Raw genomic sequence first — 21,387 nt, 5'->3', positions numbered from 1 at the left:
AAGCAACAAATAGACAAGTTCAGAGCAAGGATACACCGCAGTAGTGCTATTCTTCAGATGTATTCAAAATACCTTCAGATGTATTCAAAATAGCTTCACAATTCTAGACTTAAATATTAGATCAGCTTATTTTCAATCTGTTATCAAAACCTAGATGCAGGGGCATCTGGGTGGTGCAGTCGGTTGAGCGTCCGACTTCAGCTCAGGTCATGATCTCACAGTCCGTGAGTTCAAGCCCTGAGTCAGGGTCTGTGCTGACAGCTCACAGCCTGGAGCCTGCTTCGGATTCTGTGTCTCCCTCTCTCTCTGCCCCTGCCCCTCCCTTGCTCATGCTCTGTCTCTCTCTGTCTCAAAAATAAATAAAAACATTAAAAAAAAATTTTTTTAAACCTAGATGCAATACTGGTTTTAAAATAATTTACTCACACAGGGGATTCAGGTAAAGGGCCTCCTTCATCTTCAAGCCATTTAACCGGAGGTTTCACGAGAACACTCCTCACTAAAACACATACATGTATTAATATTTCTTGAAAACTCTCACAAGTCCTACTCAAACTTGCTAACTTTTCATATTGGATAATATAGCTTATTGAGCATTAAAGTGAGTATGAGAAAAAAAATCCTTTATTTGAAAAAAAATCAAGTTGTTGGTACTATTTAGGTGTTACTTTAGGGGTGAATTCAGATACAGTAAAGCTTTAAGTTTCAGCTTTTTGCATTCTATCTACTCAAAGGCCACTTAAGAGAATTTATTCCAGGGGTTCCTGGGTGGCTTGGTCAGTTGAGCATCGGACTCTTGATTTTGGCTGAGGTCATGTCCTCATGGTTCCTGAGATCGAGCTATGCATCGGTCTCTGTGCTGACAGCATGGAGTTGCTTGGGATTCTCCCTCTCTCTCTCTCTCTCTCTGCCCCTCCCCTGCTTGCACGCTCTCTCTCTCTCTCTCTCTTTCTTTCACAAAATAAATAAACATTAAAAAAAAACTTATGCCAATAAAAATTTCCAAAATTAAATCCCTAATAAATTTCTCTAAATACACTAATACTTTTTTTTTTTACAATCCGGTAAACAGTGTAACTACAACCATAAAGACAAAGAGAAAAATGAAAAAGCCCTTAGCTAATAAGCACAGGGAAAAAAAATTATACAAAGCTCCCTTAAATTACAAAGATTTTGACTAGATTATAAGCTCAAAATAAAAGCTTTAAATAAAAATAGTATGTAAGAAATACATACAGCTAAATATATAAATTATTCATTATTCATATTTCTACTTTTGATTGAAGGGGTGGGAAACAAAAGTAAAAGAAGCTTGGCATTTGTGAAATGCTACTTACCCAGATATCTCTTCATGCTTTTTTCAAAGTCACTTGACACCTCATTTATGAGACTTTCAACAAGTTTTTCTCTTTCTTTCCCTTCCTTTAAAGACTCAGGTATCAGCATTAACATGTGATCCAGCCATTCCTGCTGAATAGGCACCATGGAACTACTCTCTACACATTGCTTCATATAAATATAGTTGAACTGAGAATGTAATAAGAAAAAACTAAATGTTCTAAATGGTATATCAGTGTAACTCTGGTGCTCTATTTTTTGGAATAGAAGTATTCTGAAAAATAACATGTTTTCAGAATAAAAACACTCGGAAGTATGAGCTGCAAAGAAACCATTTTTTCAAGTACTCAGTATATATTTATTAAATGAATAGGAATTGGAAATTGGGAGTAAGGCCTGGGCTAGGGAAGCTGGGCATGCCCACATTATCCACTCAAACATCGAAATATTTAGCATTAATCCATTAAACAGTCAAAAATTAGCAAATATGCACCCAGCACAAAGGTACAAAGTCACAATTGATAAAATAGCCAAAAATGACAGGAAATAGTAGCAATAAATTATGCGTAGGTATTATTAAATATTTTAGAATATTAAGCAAGTTGATTAATTTAAAGTATTATCAGGGTGTTTCCCCACCCACCCCAAATCTTCATTTTACACTTGAGAAAACTAATCTTGTCATTAACTCTTCACTCAAACCAGGGTTGGAGTTTAAGGTTTTCTGTATTAAAATACATATAAATGTTGGGGTTCCTGGGTGGCTCAGTTGGTTAAGCATCCTACTTCAGCTCAGGGCATGATCCCATAGTTAGTGAGTTCGAGCCCTGCATCGGGCTCTGTGCTGATAGCTCAGAGCCTGGTGCCTGCTACAGATTCTGTGTCTCCCTCTCTTTCTCTCTCTGCCCCTCTTCTGCTTATGCTCTCTCTCTCTCTGTATGTCAAAAATGAATAAATGTTTAAAAAAATACATATAAATGCAGATTCATCAGAATCTTAAATATACAATAGAAATCAATTAGGTTATCTTTAATATTTAAGAGTGTACTATGAATTTAATATGCCAAATTTGTTGGGACTCTCTGAATAGGAATACAGTATTGTGGGTTTTTTAAAATTTTTTTAACGTTTATTTATTTTTGAGAGAGACAGACAGACAGAGTGTGAGTGGGGGAGAGGCAGAGAGAGAGAGAGACAGACAGACAGACAGACAGAATCCAAAGCAGCCTCCAGGCTCTGAGCTGTCAGCACAGAGCCCAATGAGGGGCTTGAAACTGTGAGCCCTGAAATCATGACCTGAGCCAAAGTGGGATGCTCAACCGACTGAGCCACACAGGCACCCAAGGAATACAGTATTGTAAAACAAAAAATAGGGGCGCCTGGGTGGCTCAGTCAGTTAAGCATTCAACTCTTGATTTCAGCTCAGGCCATGATCTCATGGTTCATGAGATAGAGCCCAGAATTGGGCTCTGCACTGACAGCTTGGCGCCTGCTTGGGATTCTCTCTCACCCTTTTTCTCTCTGCCCCTCCCCTGCTTGTACTCCCTCTCTTTCTCTCAAAATAAATAAATAAACATTTAAAAAACAAGGTTTTCACTGAATAATAGTTTTTAATTTTGATGAAATACAATTTATTGGGGTTTTTTTCTTTTATGGGTTATGATTTTTGTGTCAGTCTGAAGACTCTGCTTAGCTCCAGGTTTGCTTCTAAGTTTAAATAATCTCTACACCCAATGTGGGGCTTAAACTCACAACCCTGAGATCAAGAGTTGCATGACAGCAGCAAGCCCGATGTGGGGCTTGAACTCACGAACCAAACCATGAGATCATGACCTGAGCCAAAGTCTGACACTTAACCAACTGAGCCACAAAGGTGCCCCTAAAAGTTTTTGGTTTTATGTTTTACATTTAAATCTATGATCTAATTTTAGTAATTTTTGTACAAGGTGTGACATTTAGGCTGAGGTTTGAGGGGTTTTTTTGTTGTTGTTTATTTGTTTTATTTTTTTATGGATGTCCAGTTGCTCCACCCCATTTGTTGAAAACACTATCCTTCTTCTGTTGAATTAATTTTTGCACTTTGTCAAAAATTAGCTGGCTGTACTCATATAGGTCTACTTCCAGGCCATTTATTCCACGGATCCATGTGTCCAATTATTTAAAAGTAAAAGCATTTTTGAAAAGTCAGTGAGAAGTCTAGTGAAAGCAGTATTGAAAAAAATGTCCCTTGGATTTGGCAATTCATAGTCACTGGTGACATTAATGATGAAGAGGTGGAGTTCCTACATGCCAGATGACCAAGAGCAGTGGGTTCAGGAATGAAAGACTGTGTCATGCCCAGCTGCCTGTTTTAGATTGTAAGACACTAGAAGGCAAGAACTCTGGACAAAGAGTGAGGATGCTAAATGCATACACACAGGTACATTCTGCAATTCACCCAACCTCATGTTAAATATTTATGAATGCTTTGTATCAGTTCTTGTATTTATTAAAGAGGCAAATACAGAGCCAAAGTCTCCAGAAAATTTGGGAGGGAGAAAGTGAAGGAAGAAGACCATAGAGAAAGAAAGAAGGAGAAAGAAAGAAAGAAAGAAAGAAAGAAAGAAAGAAAGAAAGGGAAAGGGAATTTAGAAGAGAAGAGAGAAAAGAAAAGAAAAGAAAAGAAAAGAAAAGAAAAGAAAAGAAAAGAAAAGAAAAGAAAAGAAAAAACTTAGAGTAGATAAAATTAGGTTCTCCCAAAGATCCTCAATACAGGGAGGTATCCTGAGCCTTTCATCCCCAACAGGAACTTGAAGAGACTTGGAAAGCCTGTACTCCCATCTGGGAACATGCTGCATGAATTTCTCTTTTGTGTAGACAGCTGCATAAGTTTCCATATCCTTTGCTGTTAAATACATTTTACATGTTATCATCTTCCACCAATTATACCACAGGCCCATGTTGTCACCCATGCAGTCAGTGCCATTTTTTAAAATCCAGCACCTATCATGTGTCTAGCACCCTCTGGATTCTCAATAAATAATCATCATTATATCAATATCAGAACAATGAAAAGGGAAATGCATTTCCTTTATAACTGCAATTTTTCAATTTTTTCCCACTTTTTGAAATAGGAACTAAAACATTTACAACTAATTCTCAAATAACAAATGGCAACAAAAATATAATTCTTAAATCCCATATTTGTCATCCATGACATGTTTGTTCCTTTTCAGAAAATTAAAATCTCAGTTTCTAAATATTTTTTCTCTTCTAGAATGGGTCTTATTAGCAGGTGGTCTTAGAAGGAGTTACTTTGCAATAATTTCTTTGAACATTTTCAAAAAGAGAAATATAAAAAATTGAACTCACTCCTTTCTTTTTAATTTCACTGGTCATCTGTCAAAAGCAAACAAATAAGACATAATTAAATCAAGGAGAAAAAATTCTAAGTGATTTAAATGTACGTATTATTCTCTTAAAAATACTAGTTATGTTGCGATTGACTTAAAGTAAATAAGAATTAAAATTGTATAAGGACAAACTTTTTAACGAGAAAACATAAACTTACAGTTAGAGGATAATCTGGCTCTGGTGTTGGCAGTGTTCTTTTATCCAGTGTTCTGTCTAAACTTCTTTTGGCTCCATCAATTCTGAAATTTATAGTTAAAAAATGTCTGACTCCAACATGATACCCTACGTGGAAAACGCAAAAGACTTCCCCAAAAGGCTGCTAGAACTGATACATGAATTAAGCAAAGGCGCAGTGTACAAAATCAATGTACAGAAATCGGTTGCATTTCTTTTTTTTTTTTAATTTTTTTTTTAACATTTATTTATTTTTGAGAGAGGGAGAGACAGAGCATGAACGGGGGAGGGTCAGAGAGAGAGGGAAACACAGAATCTGAAACAGGCTCCAGGCTCCGAGCTGCCAGCACAGAGCCCGATGCGGGGCTGGAACTCACGGACTGCGAGATCATGACCTGCGCCGAAGTCGGACGCTTAACCGACTGAGCCACCCAGGCACCCCAGAAATCGGTTGCATTTCTATACACCAATAATGAAGCAACAGAAAGAGAAATCAAGAAATTAATCCCATTTACAATTGCACCAAGAAACATAAAATATGCAGGAATAAACCTAACCAAAGATAGAAAAGATCTGTATGCTGAAAAGTATAGAAAACTTATGAAGGAAATTGAAGAAGACACAAAGAAATGGAAAAACATTCCATGCTCATGGATTGGAAGAATAAATACTGTTAAAATGTCAATACTACCCAAAGCTATCTACACATTCAATGCAATCCCAATCAAAATTGCACCAACGTTGTCCTCAAAGCTAGAACAAACAATCCTAAAATTTGTATGGAACCACAAAAGACCCCAAATAGCCAAAGTAATATTGAAAAAGAAAACCATAGCGGGAGGCATCACAATCCCAGACTTTGGCCTCTACTACAAAGCTGTAATCATCAAGACAGTATGGTATTGGCACAAAAACAGACACATAGACCAATGGAATAGAATAGAGAACCCAGAAGTGGACCCACAAAAGTATGGCCAACTAATCTTTGACAAAGCAGGAAAGAATATCCAATGGAAAAAGACTGTTTCTTTAGCAAATGGTGTTGGGAGAACTGGACAGCAACATGCAGAAGGATGACACTAGACCACCACTTTCTTACACCATACACAAAAATAAACTCAAAATGGATGAAATACCTAAATGTGAGACAGGAAACCATCATAACCCTAGAGGAGAAAGCAGGCAACAACCTCTTTGACCTCAGCCACAGCAACTTCTTGCTCAACACATCTACAAAGGCAAGGGAATTAAAAGCAAAAACAAACTATTGGGACCTCATCAAGATAAAAACTTCTGCAATGCAAAGGAAACAATCAACAAAACTAAAAGGCAACTGATGCAATGGGAAAAGATATTTACAAATGACATATCGGATAAAGGCTTAGTATCCAAAATCTATAGAGAAGGGGCGCCTGGGTGGCGCAGTCGGTTGAGCGTCCGACTTCAGCCAGGTCACGATCTCGCGGTCCGTGAGTTCGAGCCCCGCATCAGGCTCTGGGCTGATGGCTCGGAGCCTGGAGCCTGTTTCCGATTCTGTGTCTCCCTCTCTCTCTGCCCCTCCCCCATTCAAGCTCTGTCTCTCTCTGTCCCAGAAATAAATAAAAAACGTTGAAAAAAAATTTTAAAAAAAACAAAATCTATAGAGAACTTACCAAACTCAACACCTGAAAAACAAATAATCCAGTAAAGAAATGGGCAAAAGACATGAATAGACACTTTTCCAAAGAAGACATCCAGATGTCCAACAGACACATGAAAAGATGCTCAACATCACTCATCATCAGGGAAATACAAATCAAAACCGCACTGAGATACCACCTCACACCAGTCAGAGTAGCTAAAATTAACAACTCAGGAAACAACAGATGCTGGTGAGGATGAGGAGAAATGGGAACCCTCTTGCACCGTTGGTGGGAATGCAAACTGGTGTAGCTGCTCCAGAAAACAGTGTGGAGTTTCCTCAAAAAATTAAAAATAGAACTACCCTACGACCCAGCAATAATAACACTACTATGAATTTATCCAGAGGATACAGGAGTGCTGACTCATAGGGGCACATGTACCCCAATGTTTACAGCAGCGCTTTCAACAATAGCCAAATTATGGAAAGAGCCTAAATGTCCATCAACTGAAGAATGGATAAAGAAGATGTGGTTTATATATATATACAATGGAATACTACTTGGCAATGAGAAAGAATGAAATCATGCCATTTGCATCAATGTGGATGGAACTGGAAGGTATTATTCTAAATGAAATAAGTCAGTCAGAGGAAGACAGATATCATATGTTTTCATTCATATGTGGATCTTGAGAAACTTAACAGAAGACCATGGGGGAAGGGAAGGGAAAAAATAGTTACAAACAGAGAGAGAGGGAAACAAACCCTAAGAAACTCTTAAATACAGAGAACAAACTGAGGGTTGATGGGGGTGTGGGGGAGAGGAGACAATGGGTGATGGGCATCGAGCAGGGTACTTGTTGGGATGAGCACTGGGTGTTGTATGTAACACGGGAATCTACCCCAAAAACCAAGAGCACACTGTACATAATGTATGTTAGCCAACTTGACAATAAATTATATTAAAAAAATAAATGCAATTGCTTATATAGAACCCTTCAATAAATTCATGGCATCTGTTGGTGCTATTACTAAAAAAAAAAATAATAAAATCATTAGCTATTAAAAAAATGTCTGATTCTCTTGAAGATAACATTAGAATATATTAAAACATTACAGTTTAAGAGTGTCTGGCTGGCTCAGTCGGTAGAGCATGTCACTCATGACCTTGGGGCCATTATTTGAACTGCAAGGGGGGGTAGAGTTTACTTCAATAATAATAATAATAATGATAGTAATAATAAGCATTACAATTTGAACATCTTTTCAATTATACTTAAAGAAGAGATATTCAATGGGGGGCAGGGGAGAGGGGAAAATGGTTGATGGGCATTGAGGAGGGCACTTGTTGGGATGAGCACTGGGTGTTATATGTAAGCGATGAGTCACGGGAATCTACCTCCAAAACCAAGAGCACGCTGTATACACTGTATGTTAGCTAACTTGACAATAAATTATATTTTTAAAAAAACAAGAGATATTCAAGAGTTCTTTATTTTACTGAATTTTTCTCTCTCTCCCTCTCTCTCTCTTTCTCTCTGTTTTTTTGAGAGAGAGAGCATTGGGGGAGGGGAAGAGGGAGAGGGAGAGAGAAAATCTCAAGCAGGCTCCACAGCCAGGGAGAGACTCAATCCCACAACCTTGGTATCATAACCTGAGCTAAAATCAAGAGTCAGTTGCTCAATCTACTGAGTCACCCAGGTGCCTCTGAATTTTCTATAAGAAACAAATCCTTAGTTTTCAAATTATTCATGTATACTGTAAAAGAATGAGACTAAAAGTAAAAATGAAATTTTTTTTCAATAAAAACTTATGGACAAATTTTAAGTTAATCCTCATGTCTAGTGGGCCGTCATGTGTATTGTGCCTGTTCAAATGCCACTCTGTCAGAGAAGCCTTATCTTACCCCTTATATTAGGTAGCACTTCCTTCACTATCCAATCCTTTCATCCTCACCTTGCTTCATAGAACTTACCACTATTTGACATATTACATGCTGTAGATTGTTTTACTCATTTCCTTGTCTCTAAATGTCCAGAATAGTATTTGGCACACAGTAAGTACTCAATAAACAATTTGAATGTTGGAATTTATCATCTATAAAATATAATTTCCTCTTTAAATAAAGTATATCATCATCTAATCCATCTGTCACCAAATATTTATTCAACGTTTATATTATGCAAGACACTCTACTAGGTTTTATTAAAGTATAACACCAATAGGAGCACCTGACTGGTGAGCTAGTGGTCAGATGCTGGTTGAGCCTCTGACTCTTGGTTTCAGCTCAGGTCATGATTTCCCAGTTTGTAAATTGAATTCAAACCCCATGACTGGCTCTATGCTGACAGCACGGAGCCTGCTTGGGATTTTCTCTCTCCCTCTCTCTCTGCCCCTCTCCTGCTCAAGTGCCCTTGTGCTCTCTCTCTCTCTCTCAAAATAAAGACATCTTTTAAAAATATATATAACAACAACAAATCTCAAGGAATTTATAAACTGAAATGGTGAGGAGATAAAAACAGGTACCACATGAAAGGCATAGGACTCTGATGGTTCAGAGGAGGGGATAAGTTCACTTCTACCTGGAGGTATCTGTAAAGGCTACATGAACAAGTTGGCATTTACAATGAGCTTTAAATAAAAGAAAGGATTTCAGGTAGAGATGTAGTTTTCCTGGGTAGATGGATCTGAAACACAAGACTCTCCTGAGAAACAGGAAGGCAAGGGAATGATCAAAGGAAAAAACAGGGAGTAGTGGGAAGTTGTCTAATATGCTCAGAGGTTATGGGATCAGATGAAGATAAGTTTGGAGAAATGGACTGGAATATCCAAATAAGGGCCTCAAATAGCAGGTTTTTTTATTCAATAGACAATGGGAGTTGCTGAGAGTTTTTGAGCATGGAAACATTTTTAGGAAGATAAATCTACTAGTTTGTAAAGGTTAATACACTGGAGAAGATGGCCAAAGCAGAGAATACAAGGAAAAGAAAAGAGACCTGAGAAAGAAGATTGGAGGACGCCAAGCATGACAGGAATGAGAAAAAAATCACAATTGAAGGAGGCAAAGATGTGGTCAGAGAGGCAGGTGGAGAACCAGAATGAATTTCAAGGAAAAGATGGCCACCAGAACCATAAACATAGATTGGTAAGCTCCAGAGAGACAAGGACCATGTCTGTTTTGTTCATTGCTCTATGCACAACACTTAGATAATGTCCATCAAAGTCAATAAATATCTGTGGAATGATCAGAATAGTGGATTTGGAAAAAACCTTGTATATCTAATTCAGTACCTTATTTGATACATGAATACTCTCAAAAACATCAAGTTGTACCCTGAGATGAGTGAGGAAGATGGCTTTCATCACTTTCTGAGGTAGCCCAATTTATTGTCAGCTAGTTTATTTTTAAATTGAGTTGTATCCTTGTAACTTTTATTCTCCAGAGCTATACACAAAGAGTCATATTTTTTTTTCTGTTGCCCTTCAAAACTTGATGGTACTCGTCCAGTTCTTTCAACTATTACTACCAATAAAAGTTGCCACTTACTGTAAGCTTATGTTCTAGGCATTAGCTTAAGATCTGTAAGTACATGGATCTCCTTTAACTCTCATTAAATTCTAAGAGAAAAGCACTATTCTTACCTCCATCTTACAGATAGGAAGATGATGATAAGTAGTTATCTAACTTGCCAAATTCATGCATGGCTAATAAGCTGCAGAGACAGGGTATGAACCCAAGCCTGTGTGATGCCAGTCTATACTCCATTAAGCAAATCAGCCTCCTTTAAAGATGGGATAGTTTCAAAATTCCTCTCTCTTGTATGGCTGTTATGGTTTATCAATATCCCTCTTAAAGCGTGACCCCAGAACTACAGATGTTGTTTGATCAGTGCAGAGTGAAAATTTTCTACCATTCTAGAATTCTACATTTATTAAAGCAGCATAAGACTGAATTTGCTTTTTTTTTTCTTTTTTTTTTTAAGGTAGGCTCTATGCCCAATGTGGAACTTGAACTCTTGACTGCAAGATCAAGAGTCCCATGCTCTACCGACTTACCCAGCCAGGAACCCCTGAATTGGTTTTTTTGAGTAGCTTCATTTCCATGTTGAATCTTACTGAATCTGACTAAACTAAAATTCCAAAGGCGTTTTCACATGAAATAGAAAATGTGGCTGGGATAACTTCATTCCTCTTTTCTTTATTAATCATCAAGGTGCCAGCCAGACTTCCTTTCATCCATCATTATTTCCCTGAATAGCCTAGCTCTCAGCGATCCATACCTTCAAGGAATTTGCCTTATACTTTGGTATGCTAGCTGGCACTCGCTGACTTGCACTCTAATTATCCCAGCAAATATATGCCTGACCTCCTTGAGCTCATTATATAAGAAAAGCCATCCTTTAAGATAGCAACAGTTTCCTGGGGTGTGTTTTCTCCTACTGGCTATACATACAAAGAGTTGAGAAGAATATACAAGTGAGCCTTTTCATTCCCTGCCTGTTTTTGCTTTGTATGTTGACAATCACAGACAAATAAATAAACAAAAATTGGATAATTTCAAAAGACTGTGTGAGAGATGCAGTGAAGGAGTACAGTGCAGTGAAGGAGAGAAAGGCTGGTCTAAATCAAGATGGAGACAGTGGCCAAGGAAGAAGTAACTCATTCCTGGGACTCTGGAAAGCTATAAAATGATTTTGTCTCAGCTAAGTGTTCCCAGACACTGGCCACAGGAGCGGCCCAGTTCTGCCCAAGATAACTTACATCCTGTCTCAGTCCTGGAACTCTATCAACAGACTTCACCCCATCTTCGACCCAGGGAAATCTCATCTCTATATCCTAATAGGTAGAGGTAGAAAGAGATGAAGAAACAAAATCCACAGTTTTCCAGGAAAAAAAAAAAAGTGTTTCTGGTATAAAAAACTTTAATTGCAAATGAATTTTCCCTAAATAAACAATGGCAATTCTAATCTCAGTATTAATAAAGCACTATGCTTAAGGCAATTTTGAGACACTATTTTTTTTTTTATTAAGCACCCAAATGAGAGAGGTACTACTTATATGTCTATACAAAGCATAGAGTTATGTTCCTCTTTTAAAAATTCATTTATTCAGGGTGCCTGGGTGGCTCAGTCGGTGGAGCAGTTGAGTGTCTGACTCTTGATTTCAGCTCAGGTCATGATCCCAGGGTGGTAGGATCGACCCCTGTGCATCAGGCTCTGCACTGAGTGTGGAGCCCACTTAAGATTTTCTCTCTCTCTCTCTCTTTCCTACTGCCCCTCTCCCCCACTCATGCTCTCTCTCAAATAAAAATACATATTTTTTATATATATATTTTTTAAAATTCATTTATTCACTCATTCAGTTCACCAACAATAACATGCCAGACACTGTGCTTTTTTTGTTGAGATCTCTGCCCTTTTTTGAAATTTTTATTTATTTATAATTTACATCCAAGTTAATTAGCATATAGTGCAATAATGGTTTTTTAAATTTATTTCTTTTTAATTTACTTCCAAGAGAGATCTCTGCCCTTAGACATGTGAAAGTAGAAGAGAGGAGCGACTAAGAAACAACAATACATTGTGTAGTTGAGGAAGTCATATTTCCTCAATCTATTTGCTGATTGACCCTTCTGCACTGAAGATTTAAATATAATTCCTTCTTTTTAATTTTTATTTAATTTTTAGTTAGTTAACATACAGTGCATTATTAGTTTCAGGCATAGAATTTAGTGATCCATTACTTACATACAACACCCAGTGCTCATCCCAACAAGTGCCCTCTTTAGTGCCCATCACCCATCTAACCCATCCCCCCACCCACCTCCCTCCATCAACCCTCAGTTTGTTTTCTGTTGTTAAGAGTCTCTTGAGATTTGTCTCCCTCACTCCTCCTTTTTTTCTCCCTTCTCATATATGTTCATCTGTTTTGTTTCTTAAATTCCACATATGAGTGAAATCATATGGTATGTCTTTCTCTGATTGGCTTATTTCTCTTAGCATAATACATTCTAGCTCCATCCTAGAAGCTTAGTTCTGGGCCTTCTTCTCCTCTCTGTTTGCTCTCTCTAGGTGATTTGAACTATTCCCCATAGCTTTAACAATTATCTACATTCTGTTGGTTCCCAAATTTGTATCTTTAGCCTAGATCTTTACTCTTATATATCCATCTGCCTACTTAACATATTTCCCCTTAGATGTCACATAAGCTCCTCAACTTCAAAAACTACCTCCCCAATCTCCTGGACCTCTGATTCTTTACAGATATAAACACTACCATCCACCTTGTTACCAAAGTCAATCCAATAGCAAGTTCTACTGATTCTGGATCCAAACATATCCCCTGAAAATTTAGTTCTCTCCTCTTGCCCTGTTTCCAGCCTTATCAAACCACTGTAAGCTCTCATCTCTGCTACTACAAAAGCATCCCACCTGGTCTCCTTGTTTCCTACTACTCTCGCTTTCTCCCTTTCCCCACTTCAGTCTATTCTTAATAGCCAGATTGAATTTCATATCATGTCCCAGTTTAAAACATTTCAATGGCTTCCATTGTACTTAAAGTGGAATCTGAATTCATTATCATGGCTTACAAAACCTTTCACAATCTGCCCCCACCTTTCTCTCCACCTTTACCTGGTATCACTCTTCCCCAGGCCCCTGATACTCTAGGGACCCTGGCCTTTGTCGGTTCCCAGGACATGCGAAAGCATTCATATACCAGGACTTTCAATGCTTGCTATCTCCTTTGCTAGAGTGCTGTTCTCATGTTTATTTAAATGAAAAACTTCCTATTCTTAAGAGCGCCTGGGTGACTCAGTCAGTTAAGCGGCTGAGTTCGGCTCAGGTCATGATCTTGCATGATTTGTGAGTTCGAGCCCCATGTCAGGCTCTGTGCTGACAGCTCAGAGCCTGGAGCCTGCTTCAGATTCTGTGTCTCCCTCTCTCTCTGCCCCTCCCCTGCTCACACTCTGAGTCTCTCTGTCTCTCAATAATAAATAAATGTTAAAAAAAATTTTTTTTAACCAAAAAACAAAAAACTTCCTATTCTTTAGATTTCTACTTAAATATCATCTCCACAGAACTTTTCTGTGATGTTCCTAGAACACCTTCCCTCTCTATCTCACAATCTCATATCTTCAGTGCTCAACATCACTTAAAAGGTTAACATACTTTTTGTTTGTTTGTTTGTTTTAAATGTTTACTATGTCTCCTCCCACTAAAGTATAAGCATCTTAAAGACTCCCTTCTGTTGTATTCTCTATGGTCTCCCTAGTAACAAGCACAATGTCTGTGTAACAGTTGGTAGTTAATATCTACTAAATAAATTGATGTAAAAGAAATACATAATAAAAATTAAAGCTGTACAAAGGGAATTAGGAAACAGCTTTCCAGAGGAGATGATCCATAAAGCAAGCCTTGAAGAACTAGTATAAATATTCAGGCAGACAAATATTTTCCAGTGAAGGAAATTGCAGGGAGCAATTATGAAATTTATTTTTTCACTAAACTGTGAAAAATATACTCCTGGAACTGCAAGTAGTTCAACATAACAGTGGAAGACGATGAAAGGATTTGGAGTAAGAACAATATGTAACTCCTAAGGCACCTTGTTCTTTATTCTCTAAGTGAACTAAAACATTGAGTAGACCTATGTTTATAAACTAGAGGTGATAAGAATAGTACCTATTTTATAGGGTAGTTGTGAGAAATACAGGTGAAGTGATAAAAAAAACAATGCTTAGAATAAGCAGTGATTAGCACAATCACTATATTAACTATAGATACAGTGACATATATATGTATAACATATATATTAGATACATAGATATAGTCGCTATATATAGTGACATATAAGATATATACATATAGTGATATATAACATTAACTTTGTGATTACTTTTTAAATTGTTTCCCTAACTGAACATTTGCCCCTTAACAACCTACATAAAGTTTTTTTTTATGAGAATATGAACACTAATTATTTCACTTGAATTCCAAAGAATTATTTACCAATATGCTACTTACACTAACTGATTAATTGTCTTCTGCTGCTCCTTATATCTTCTGTAATTCAGCAGTTTACTTTGTGCTGGTGTATCAACACCTATGTTTTCAGGGGGGCGCACAATAGGAGGCAACTTCAAGTTCAGAGCTTCCTTTTCTGCTGCAATGACAGCTTTGTTTCCATCCGACATTTTGGTCTCCTAAAGATTAAAATACTTTATACTCTGAGGAGAAAAGGCCTATAAAGCAGTTATTGTAAATGTTAGCCTCGATATACTCATAGCATATCTTAGATATCAATTCCAAAAATTCCAGACCTTTTGAGATCTTCCTCCCAAGTTTGGTGTTAGTTTAAAGAATGACAGTTGAGGTAACTGGGAGGAATTCCTGTTACAGCTCCACATCTCACTTGCTACGAAGAAATGAATCCAGTCACTTCCCAGTTAGGGTTTCAGTTTCCCCCAGGATGAAATTGAGGAACTGGATTAGACACTCTCTAAATACCCCTTCAGTTCTAAAATCCTGGGTTCAAATTGTTCTCTAAAATGCAAACCACCACCACCACCAACACCACTACAAAAAATCCAGTTGTTCAGGTATAATCACTCTCCCAAAGAAGCTGATGCTTGACATCATTAAGATTTTTAAACATCAATATTCTATCTTAGTCTTGCTCCTTCCTAGGAAGCGATACGGTGGCCAAGCAACAACAGGCATACTTAACGCACAAGAAATCTAAAATGTCATGTAAATGTTGAATAATTAACTGTGATACCAGCTGTTTTTGCCGTCAACGCCCACAGAATGTGCAGATTCCTGCCTTGAAAAAGAGTATTTCTGTCGGCACCCAGTTAGAGACCTTCGGCTCTGGGAGAAGAGGGAAGAGAAAAGCTGAGGACAAGAAGTACCTATCTGATTGCTTTTCACCACTTCCCAGCTGCGCAGACGAGAGGCAAACGGTTCAGTTACTTAGTTTCTTCTCTGGTGAAAGGAAGAGGAAAAACAAAGTGTGAAACCTCTGGGAATCCCACCGCTCGGGAAGAGCTGGGCCGTCGCCTGCAGCGTACAAACAAAGTTGTCGCCATGGAAACTGTGGCGGTTGCGGCTAGAGAGACTGGGTAGAGGTTGCCTGGAGAGGGCACATGCTCAGCTGCAACAGACTAGGATCACCTGCCACAATAATTCATTACTCAGTTCGTTACTAATTAATCACGAATGGAGGGTGAGTGAATGAGAGTTTTTTACCTAACTGCCTTCCCTTGGAACGGGTCCAGGGAATCAGGATCTTCAAGTTGTGGAAAACTGCAAGACTGGAAATTTGGATGTGTTGGAAAATAGGATTATGTACACACTCGCTCTCACAGGAGGATCAAGTCTTCTAGCGTCCCCACAGTGACTTCACTGTAAATAATCAGCAATATGGGTTAGTTTGTTTCTATATTTGATATTTGTTTATACAGCACTTTTCTTTCAGGAAATCCTTCATAAAAAAGGTTACAGTGTGCCAATTTTGCGTGTATGCTTGGAGATAGAAACGTGAAACTTTGCTATTTGAGGCTGCACAATGGATACTCCATCTAAATGATAAGAGCCTACACAAATATCATGTGCATAAATAAAATTGGGGGGTGAGTAAGTCCTGGTGGTATATTGATGGCATATTCATTCAACAAATATTTGAGCATCTTTTACGTGCTAGTAATGTAAAGAATTGTTTTTAGAGTACAGCCTAACTTGTATGTCTGGCACACAGCAGGTCCTTTGAAAACATGCAGGTGAGTGAATGAACAGGTTAAATATCCTTGTAGCTTGTAATAGGAAACTGTCTTCCTGTAGAAAACAAAATACTTATATAAATATGTGATTTTTTTTTGACATTTGCTTAAGCTAAACTAAAGCTGTGAACTTAAGAGAAGATAGCAGTCTTTTGTATTATACCCACATCTTCTCCCAGTTATTCAATCAAACACTATTCTAGTGCTGCAATAAAGAGATTTTGCAAGTACAATTCAAATCCCTAATAAATTGATGTTAAACTAGACAGAGTATCTGTGTGGGTCTGACTTAATCAGTGGAAATCCTTTCAAAGAGAAGGTTTAGGCATGCACTGAGTCAGACTCTTAACAAGCAGTTAGGTTTATAATTGCTCTCTCCTGTCTGGATGTTTCCTTCCTGACAGCCTGCCCTATAGATGTTGGACTTGCTTAACCAGTCCCCACAATTGCATAAGCTAATTCCTTGTAATAAATCCATATATACACATATACATACATATGGATGTATATAAGGGATATATAACATCTGGTTCCACTTCCCTCATTAAACCCTAATACAATGCATATCTTTTTTTAAGCAGCTTTATGGAGGTATAATTTATACACTGTAAAACTTACCATTTTAAAGTATATAATTCAATGCTATTTCCTAGTTGTAAACATTTAATTTTTAAAAAAATATTTTATGTTTTAAGTAATCTCTACACCCAATGTGGGGCTTGAACTTACAACCTTTTGATCAAGAGTCGCATGCTCTACTGACTGAGCTAACCTGATGCCCCCAACAATGATTTTTTTAGCAAATCTAGAGAGTTGTACAACCATTACCAAGATTCAGATCAAAAACATTTCCATCACTGCACAAAGTTCCCTTGGGCTCATATGCAGTCAATCCCCACTCCTACATCCAGCCCAGGCAACAACTGATTTGCTTTTGGCCTCTACAGATTTACAATTTCTGAAATTTTCATATAAGTGGAATAAAAAATTATATAGTCTTTTGTGTCTGGCTTCTTCCACTTAATGATAATATGTTTGAGATTCATCCAAGTGTAGTATGTAACAAAAGTTCATTTTCATTGCTAAATAGTCCTCCATTATATATATATATATATATATATATATATATATATATATATATATATGTCATATTTGGTTTATCCATTCACCAGTTGATGGATATTTGGATTGATTCCAGTTTGGAGCTATTATGAATAACCGTGACATTCACATACGGGTGTGTGGATGAACATACATTTTCACTTCTCATCAGTAGAAACCTAGAGTGGAATTACTGTGTTGAATGGTAAGGCTATGTTTAACCTTTTAAGAAACTGTCAAACTGTTTTCCAAAGTGGCTAAAAGATTTTATATTCCTACCAGCAGTATATAAGGGGTCCAATTTCTCCATATCCTTGCCAACACTTGGCATCATGTATTTTTTTTTTATTACAGCCATTCTAGGGAGCACATTGTGGTATCTTGTGTTTTTAATTTGCATTTCCCTAAATACTAATGATGTTGAACATCTTTTCATATGCTTATTATCCACTAACGTATCTTTTTTTGATGAAATGTCTATTCATACCTTTCATCCATTTTAAATTGGATTATTTAACTTTTTTATCAGTTAGTTGTAAGAGTTCTTTATAATCTAAATACAAGTCCTTTATCAGATAATTTGCAAACACATTCTCTTGGTCTATAGCTTACCTTTTCATCTTCTTAATGATGTCTTTTAAAGAGCAAGTCTTTAATCTTTTATAAAATCAAACTCAAGATACTTTTTTTCTTTATGGGTCATGCATTTGAGGTTATGACGTATGAAAGACAAGGTCATGAAGATTTTCTCCTATATTTTCCTCTAGGTTTAGGTTTTATATTTGGATCTATGATCTATTTACAGTAAATTTCTATATTTGGTGAGAGGTATGGATCCAAGTTCATTTTTTTTTTTTTTGCATGTAGATATATAATTGTTGCAGTATCATTTTTTTTAAAAAGTTGTCTTTTCCCCACTGAATTGCCTTGGCATGTTTGTTGAAAAAGAATTGACAACAAAAAAGAGAAAGAAAGAAAGAAAGAAAGAAAGAAAGAAAGAAAGAAAGAAAGAAAGAAAGAAAGAAAGAAATTGACCATAATGTAAGGGTTTATTTCTAGACACTCAATTCTGTTCCATTGATCTACATGTCTATTTTTATACCAATGCCACACTGTCTTGATTACTGCAGCTTTATTAAGAATGGTTATAGTTTTAAAATTGGGTAGTGTCAGTCCTTCAATTTTGTTCTTTTATAGAAAGTAGTGACTTTAACTCTTCTACGTTCTTTGCATTTCCATATAAATATTAGGATCGGTTTGTCAATTTCTGCAAAACAGCCAGCTGGGATTTTAATAAAACTTTTGCTTTGAAAAAAAAAGTTATCTATATCTATATATATCTATCTATATATATATCTATATATAGATAGATATATATATAATTTGCAGCTTAAAATTCCTCCTTAAAAATTCTATTTCTTAGTCTAAGGGTTAGAAATATTATTTATGACAGCAGATTTTATTTCACAAGGCCTTCATTATTTAAAAGCGCTTATGGACATGACACCAAAGTGTGATTCTCTAATACTATACAAAACATTTCTTCCACTTATTAAATGTTGAACATGCTAAGAGAACTTCTGAGACTAACTTACTATACTTTATACTATGCATTATTCCTTTCAAAATTAAAAATGGGATAGCACAGAAATGAGTTCATATGCGTAAGTTCTTTATGGAGCTAAATTGCATATACCTTATATTAAATTATATAACTATATCATATATTACATATACTATGCTATATAGTAAAAGTATATATAATAATATAACCATTTTATATCACAATAACTTTTATTTTTAAATTTTTTTTTTCAACGTTTTTTATTTATTTTTGGGACAGAGAGAGACAGAGCATGAACGGGGGAGGGGCAGAGAGAGAGGGAGACACAGAATCGGAAACAGGCTCCAGGCTCCGAGCCATCAGCCCAGAGCCCCACGCGGGGCTCAAACTCACGGACCGCGAGATCGTGACCCGGCTGAAGTCGGACGCTTAACCGACTGCGCCACCCAGGCGCCCCCACAATAACTTTTAAAATAAAAGAAATACTTAGCACTGTTGGTGGGAATGTAAAATGATACAACCACTACAGAATACAGTATTCAGATTCTTCAAAAAATTAGAAATACAACTACCTTATGATCCAGCAATTCCACTTCTGGGTGTGTACCTAAAGGAAACAGAATCACTATCTGCACCCTCCTGTTCACTGCAACATTACTTACAATAGCCAAGACATGGAAACAACCTAAGTGTAAGTGTCCATCTAAGAATAAATGGATAAAGAAAATGTGATATAGAAAGACAGATATATAGATATTAGAACACTATTCAGCAATAAAAAACGGAAATCCTGGGGTCGCCTGGGTGGCTCAGTTGGTTGAGCATCAAGACGTCAGCTCAGGTCGTGATCTCACAGTTCGTGAGTTCGAGCCCCATATTGGGCTCAGTGCTGACAGCCGAGCCTACTTTGGATTCTATGTCTCCCTCTCTCTCTGCCCCTTCCCAGCTCCTTCTCTCTCTCCCTCTCTCTCTCCCTCTCTCAAAAATAAACACTGAAAAAAATTTTTAAATTTTTTTAACGTTTATTTATTATTGAGAGACAGAGAGTGAGCAGGGGAGGGGCAGAGAGAGGGAGACACAGAATCTGAAGCAGATTCCAGGCTCTGAGCTGTCCACACAGAGACTGACATGGGCTCGAACTCACAAACCGTGAGATCATGACCTGAGCCGAAATCTGAGGCTTAACTGACTGAGCCACCCAGGCGCCCCAACATTGAAAATATTAAAAAAAAAAAAAAAAAAGGAAATCCTGCCATCTGTAACAACATGGATAGACATTGAGGGCATTAAAAGACAAATACTGTATGATCTCACTTATATGTAGAGTCTTAAAAAAAAAAAAAAACTGAACAGATTGGTGGTTGCCAGAGGCAAGGGGAGGGTGGAGAGAAGGGAGATGAAAGAAACAGGTGAGATGGTGAAAAAGGTAAAAACTTCCAGTTATATGATAAACAGGTTATGGGGATATAATGTGAACCATGGTGACAATAGTTAACAATATTCTACCATATATTTGAAAGTTGCTAAGAGAATAGATCTTAAAAGTTCTCATCACAAGAGAAAAAAGTATAACTGTGAGGTGATGGATGTTAACTAAACTTTTGTGGTAATTATACACATGTATCATCAAATCATCATGTTGTATACCTTGGACTAATGCAATGTTATAGGTCATTAATAGCTCAATAAAACTGGAAAAACAATTTTTTTAAGTTAAAGAAACAAATAGAGGGGCACCTGGGTGGCTCAGTTGGTTACACAGCCAATTTTGGCCCAGCTCATGATCTCGTGGTTCCTGAATTCAAGCCCCATGTAGGGTTCTCTGCTGTCAGCATGGATCCCTGCTTCAGATCCTCTGTCCTCACCCCCTCCGCCCCTCTCTTGCTCTCTCTCTCACTCTCAAAAATAAACATTTAAAAATACTTTTAAAAAATAAAGGAACAAATAGAGATTGGTCCCTTAAACAAAAGCAAATGAAAGTTATCAGATTTTGAATACATAAGGAAGTAGCAGATTACCCTGAATAGCACCAGGTACTACTTAAAATTTCTAAGTACTATCACTCAAAACTACAGTATCATGTTGACCTTAAGTAAAAAAAGATAAAAGTATATTATAAATTATATTGTTAGCTACCAATGTTATTAACCAAATAATGACAAGAAACTAGTCTTCACATGGTAATCTTTGCAGATATATGTATAAGTAACAAGAAAAGTCCATCAACCATAAGTTTTCATTAGTGAAAGTTAGCCTGTATTCCTTGGTATAGACTGAAAATGGATGAATACAATGATTTTTATTAGCTGCTTCTGCTTTCGGTATCAGGGTATTGGTTCAGCCTTCTGATCTCATTTTTAATTATATAATTATAATGTATATAATTTAAAAGTTTTTTTAAGTTTATTTATTTATTTT

At 36.9% G+C, this 21,387-nt stretch overlaps 1 protein-coding gene across 6 annotated transcripts in view; it reads right to left on the bottom strand.

The window, feature by feature from the left end:
- DNAH12 (dynein axonemal heavy chain 12) overlaps positions 1-17,373 on the bottom strand; it is a 214,949-nt gene extending 197,576 nt beyond the window's left edge. For 5 of the 6 annotated variants that reach the window (XM_058726464.1, XM_058726466.1, XM_058726467.1 and 2 more), the window contains exons 1-6: positions 15,438-17,373; positions 14,551-14,729; positions 4,889-4,970; positions 4,690-4,716; positions 1,338-1,527; positions 427-499 (exon numbers count right to left, since the gene is read on the bottom strand). In XM_058726464.1, coding sequence (XP_058582447.1) covers positions 427-499; positions 1,338-1,527; positions 4,690-4,716; positions 4,889-4,970; positions 14,551-14,720 — 542 coding nt within the window. In that variant the 5' untranslated portion in view covers positions 14,721-14,729; positions 15,438-17,373. Of the gene's footprint in view, positions 1-426; positions 500-1,337; positions 1,528-4,689; positions 4,717-4,888; positions 4,971-14,550; positions 15,023-15,437 lie in introns of those variants that run through there. The other variant, XM_058726465.1, reaches the window with a different exon arrangement.
- Between the last annotated feature and the right edge of the window lie 4,014 nt (positions 17,374-21,387).

Source organism: Neofelis nebulosa, chromosome 4 (assembly GCF_028018385.1).
Source record: "Neofelis nebulosa isolate mNeoNeb1 chromosome 4, mNeoNeb1.pri, whole genome shotgun sequence".
NCBI lineage: Eukaryota > Metazoa > Chordata > Mammalia > Carnivora > Felidae > Neofelis > Neofelis nebulosa.
This window is presented reverse-complemented; position numbering and strand designations above follow the sequence as displayed.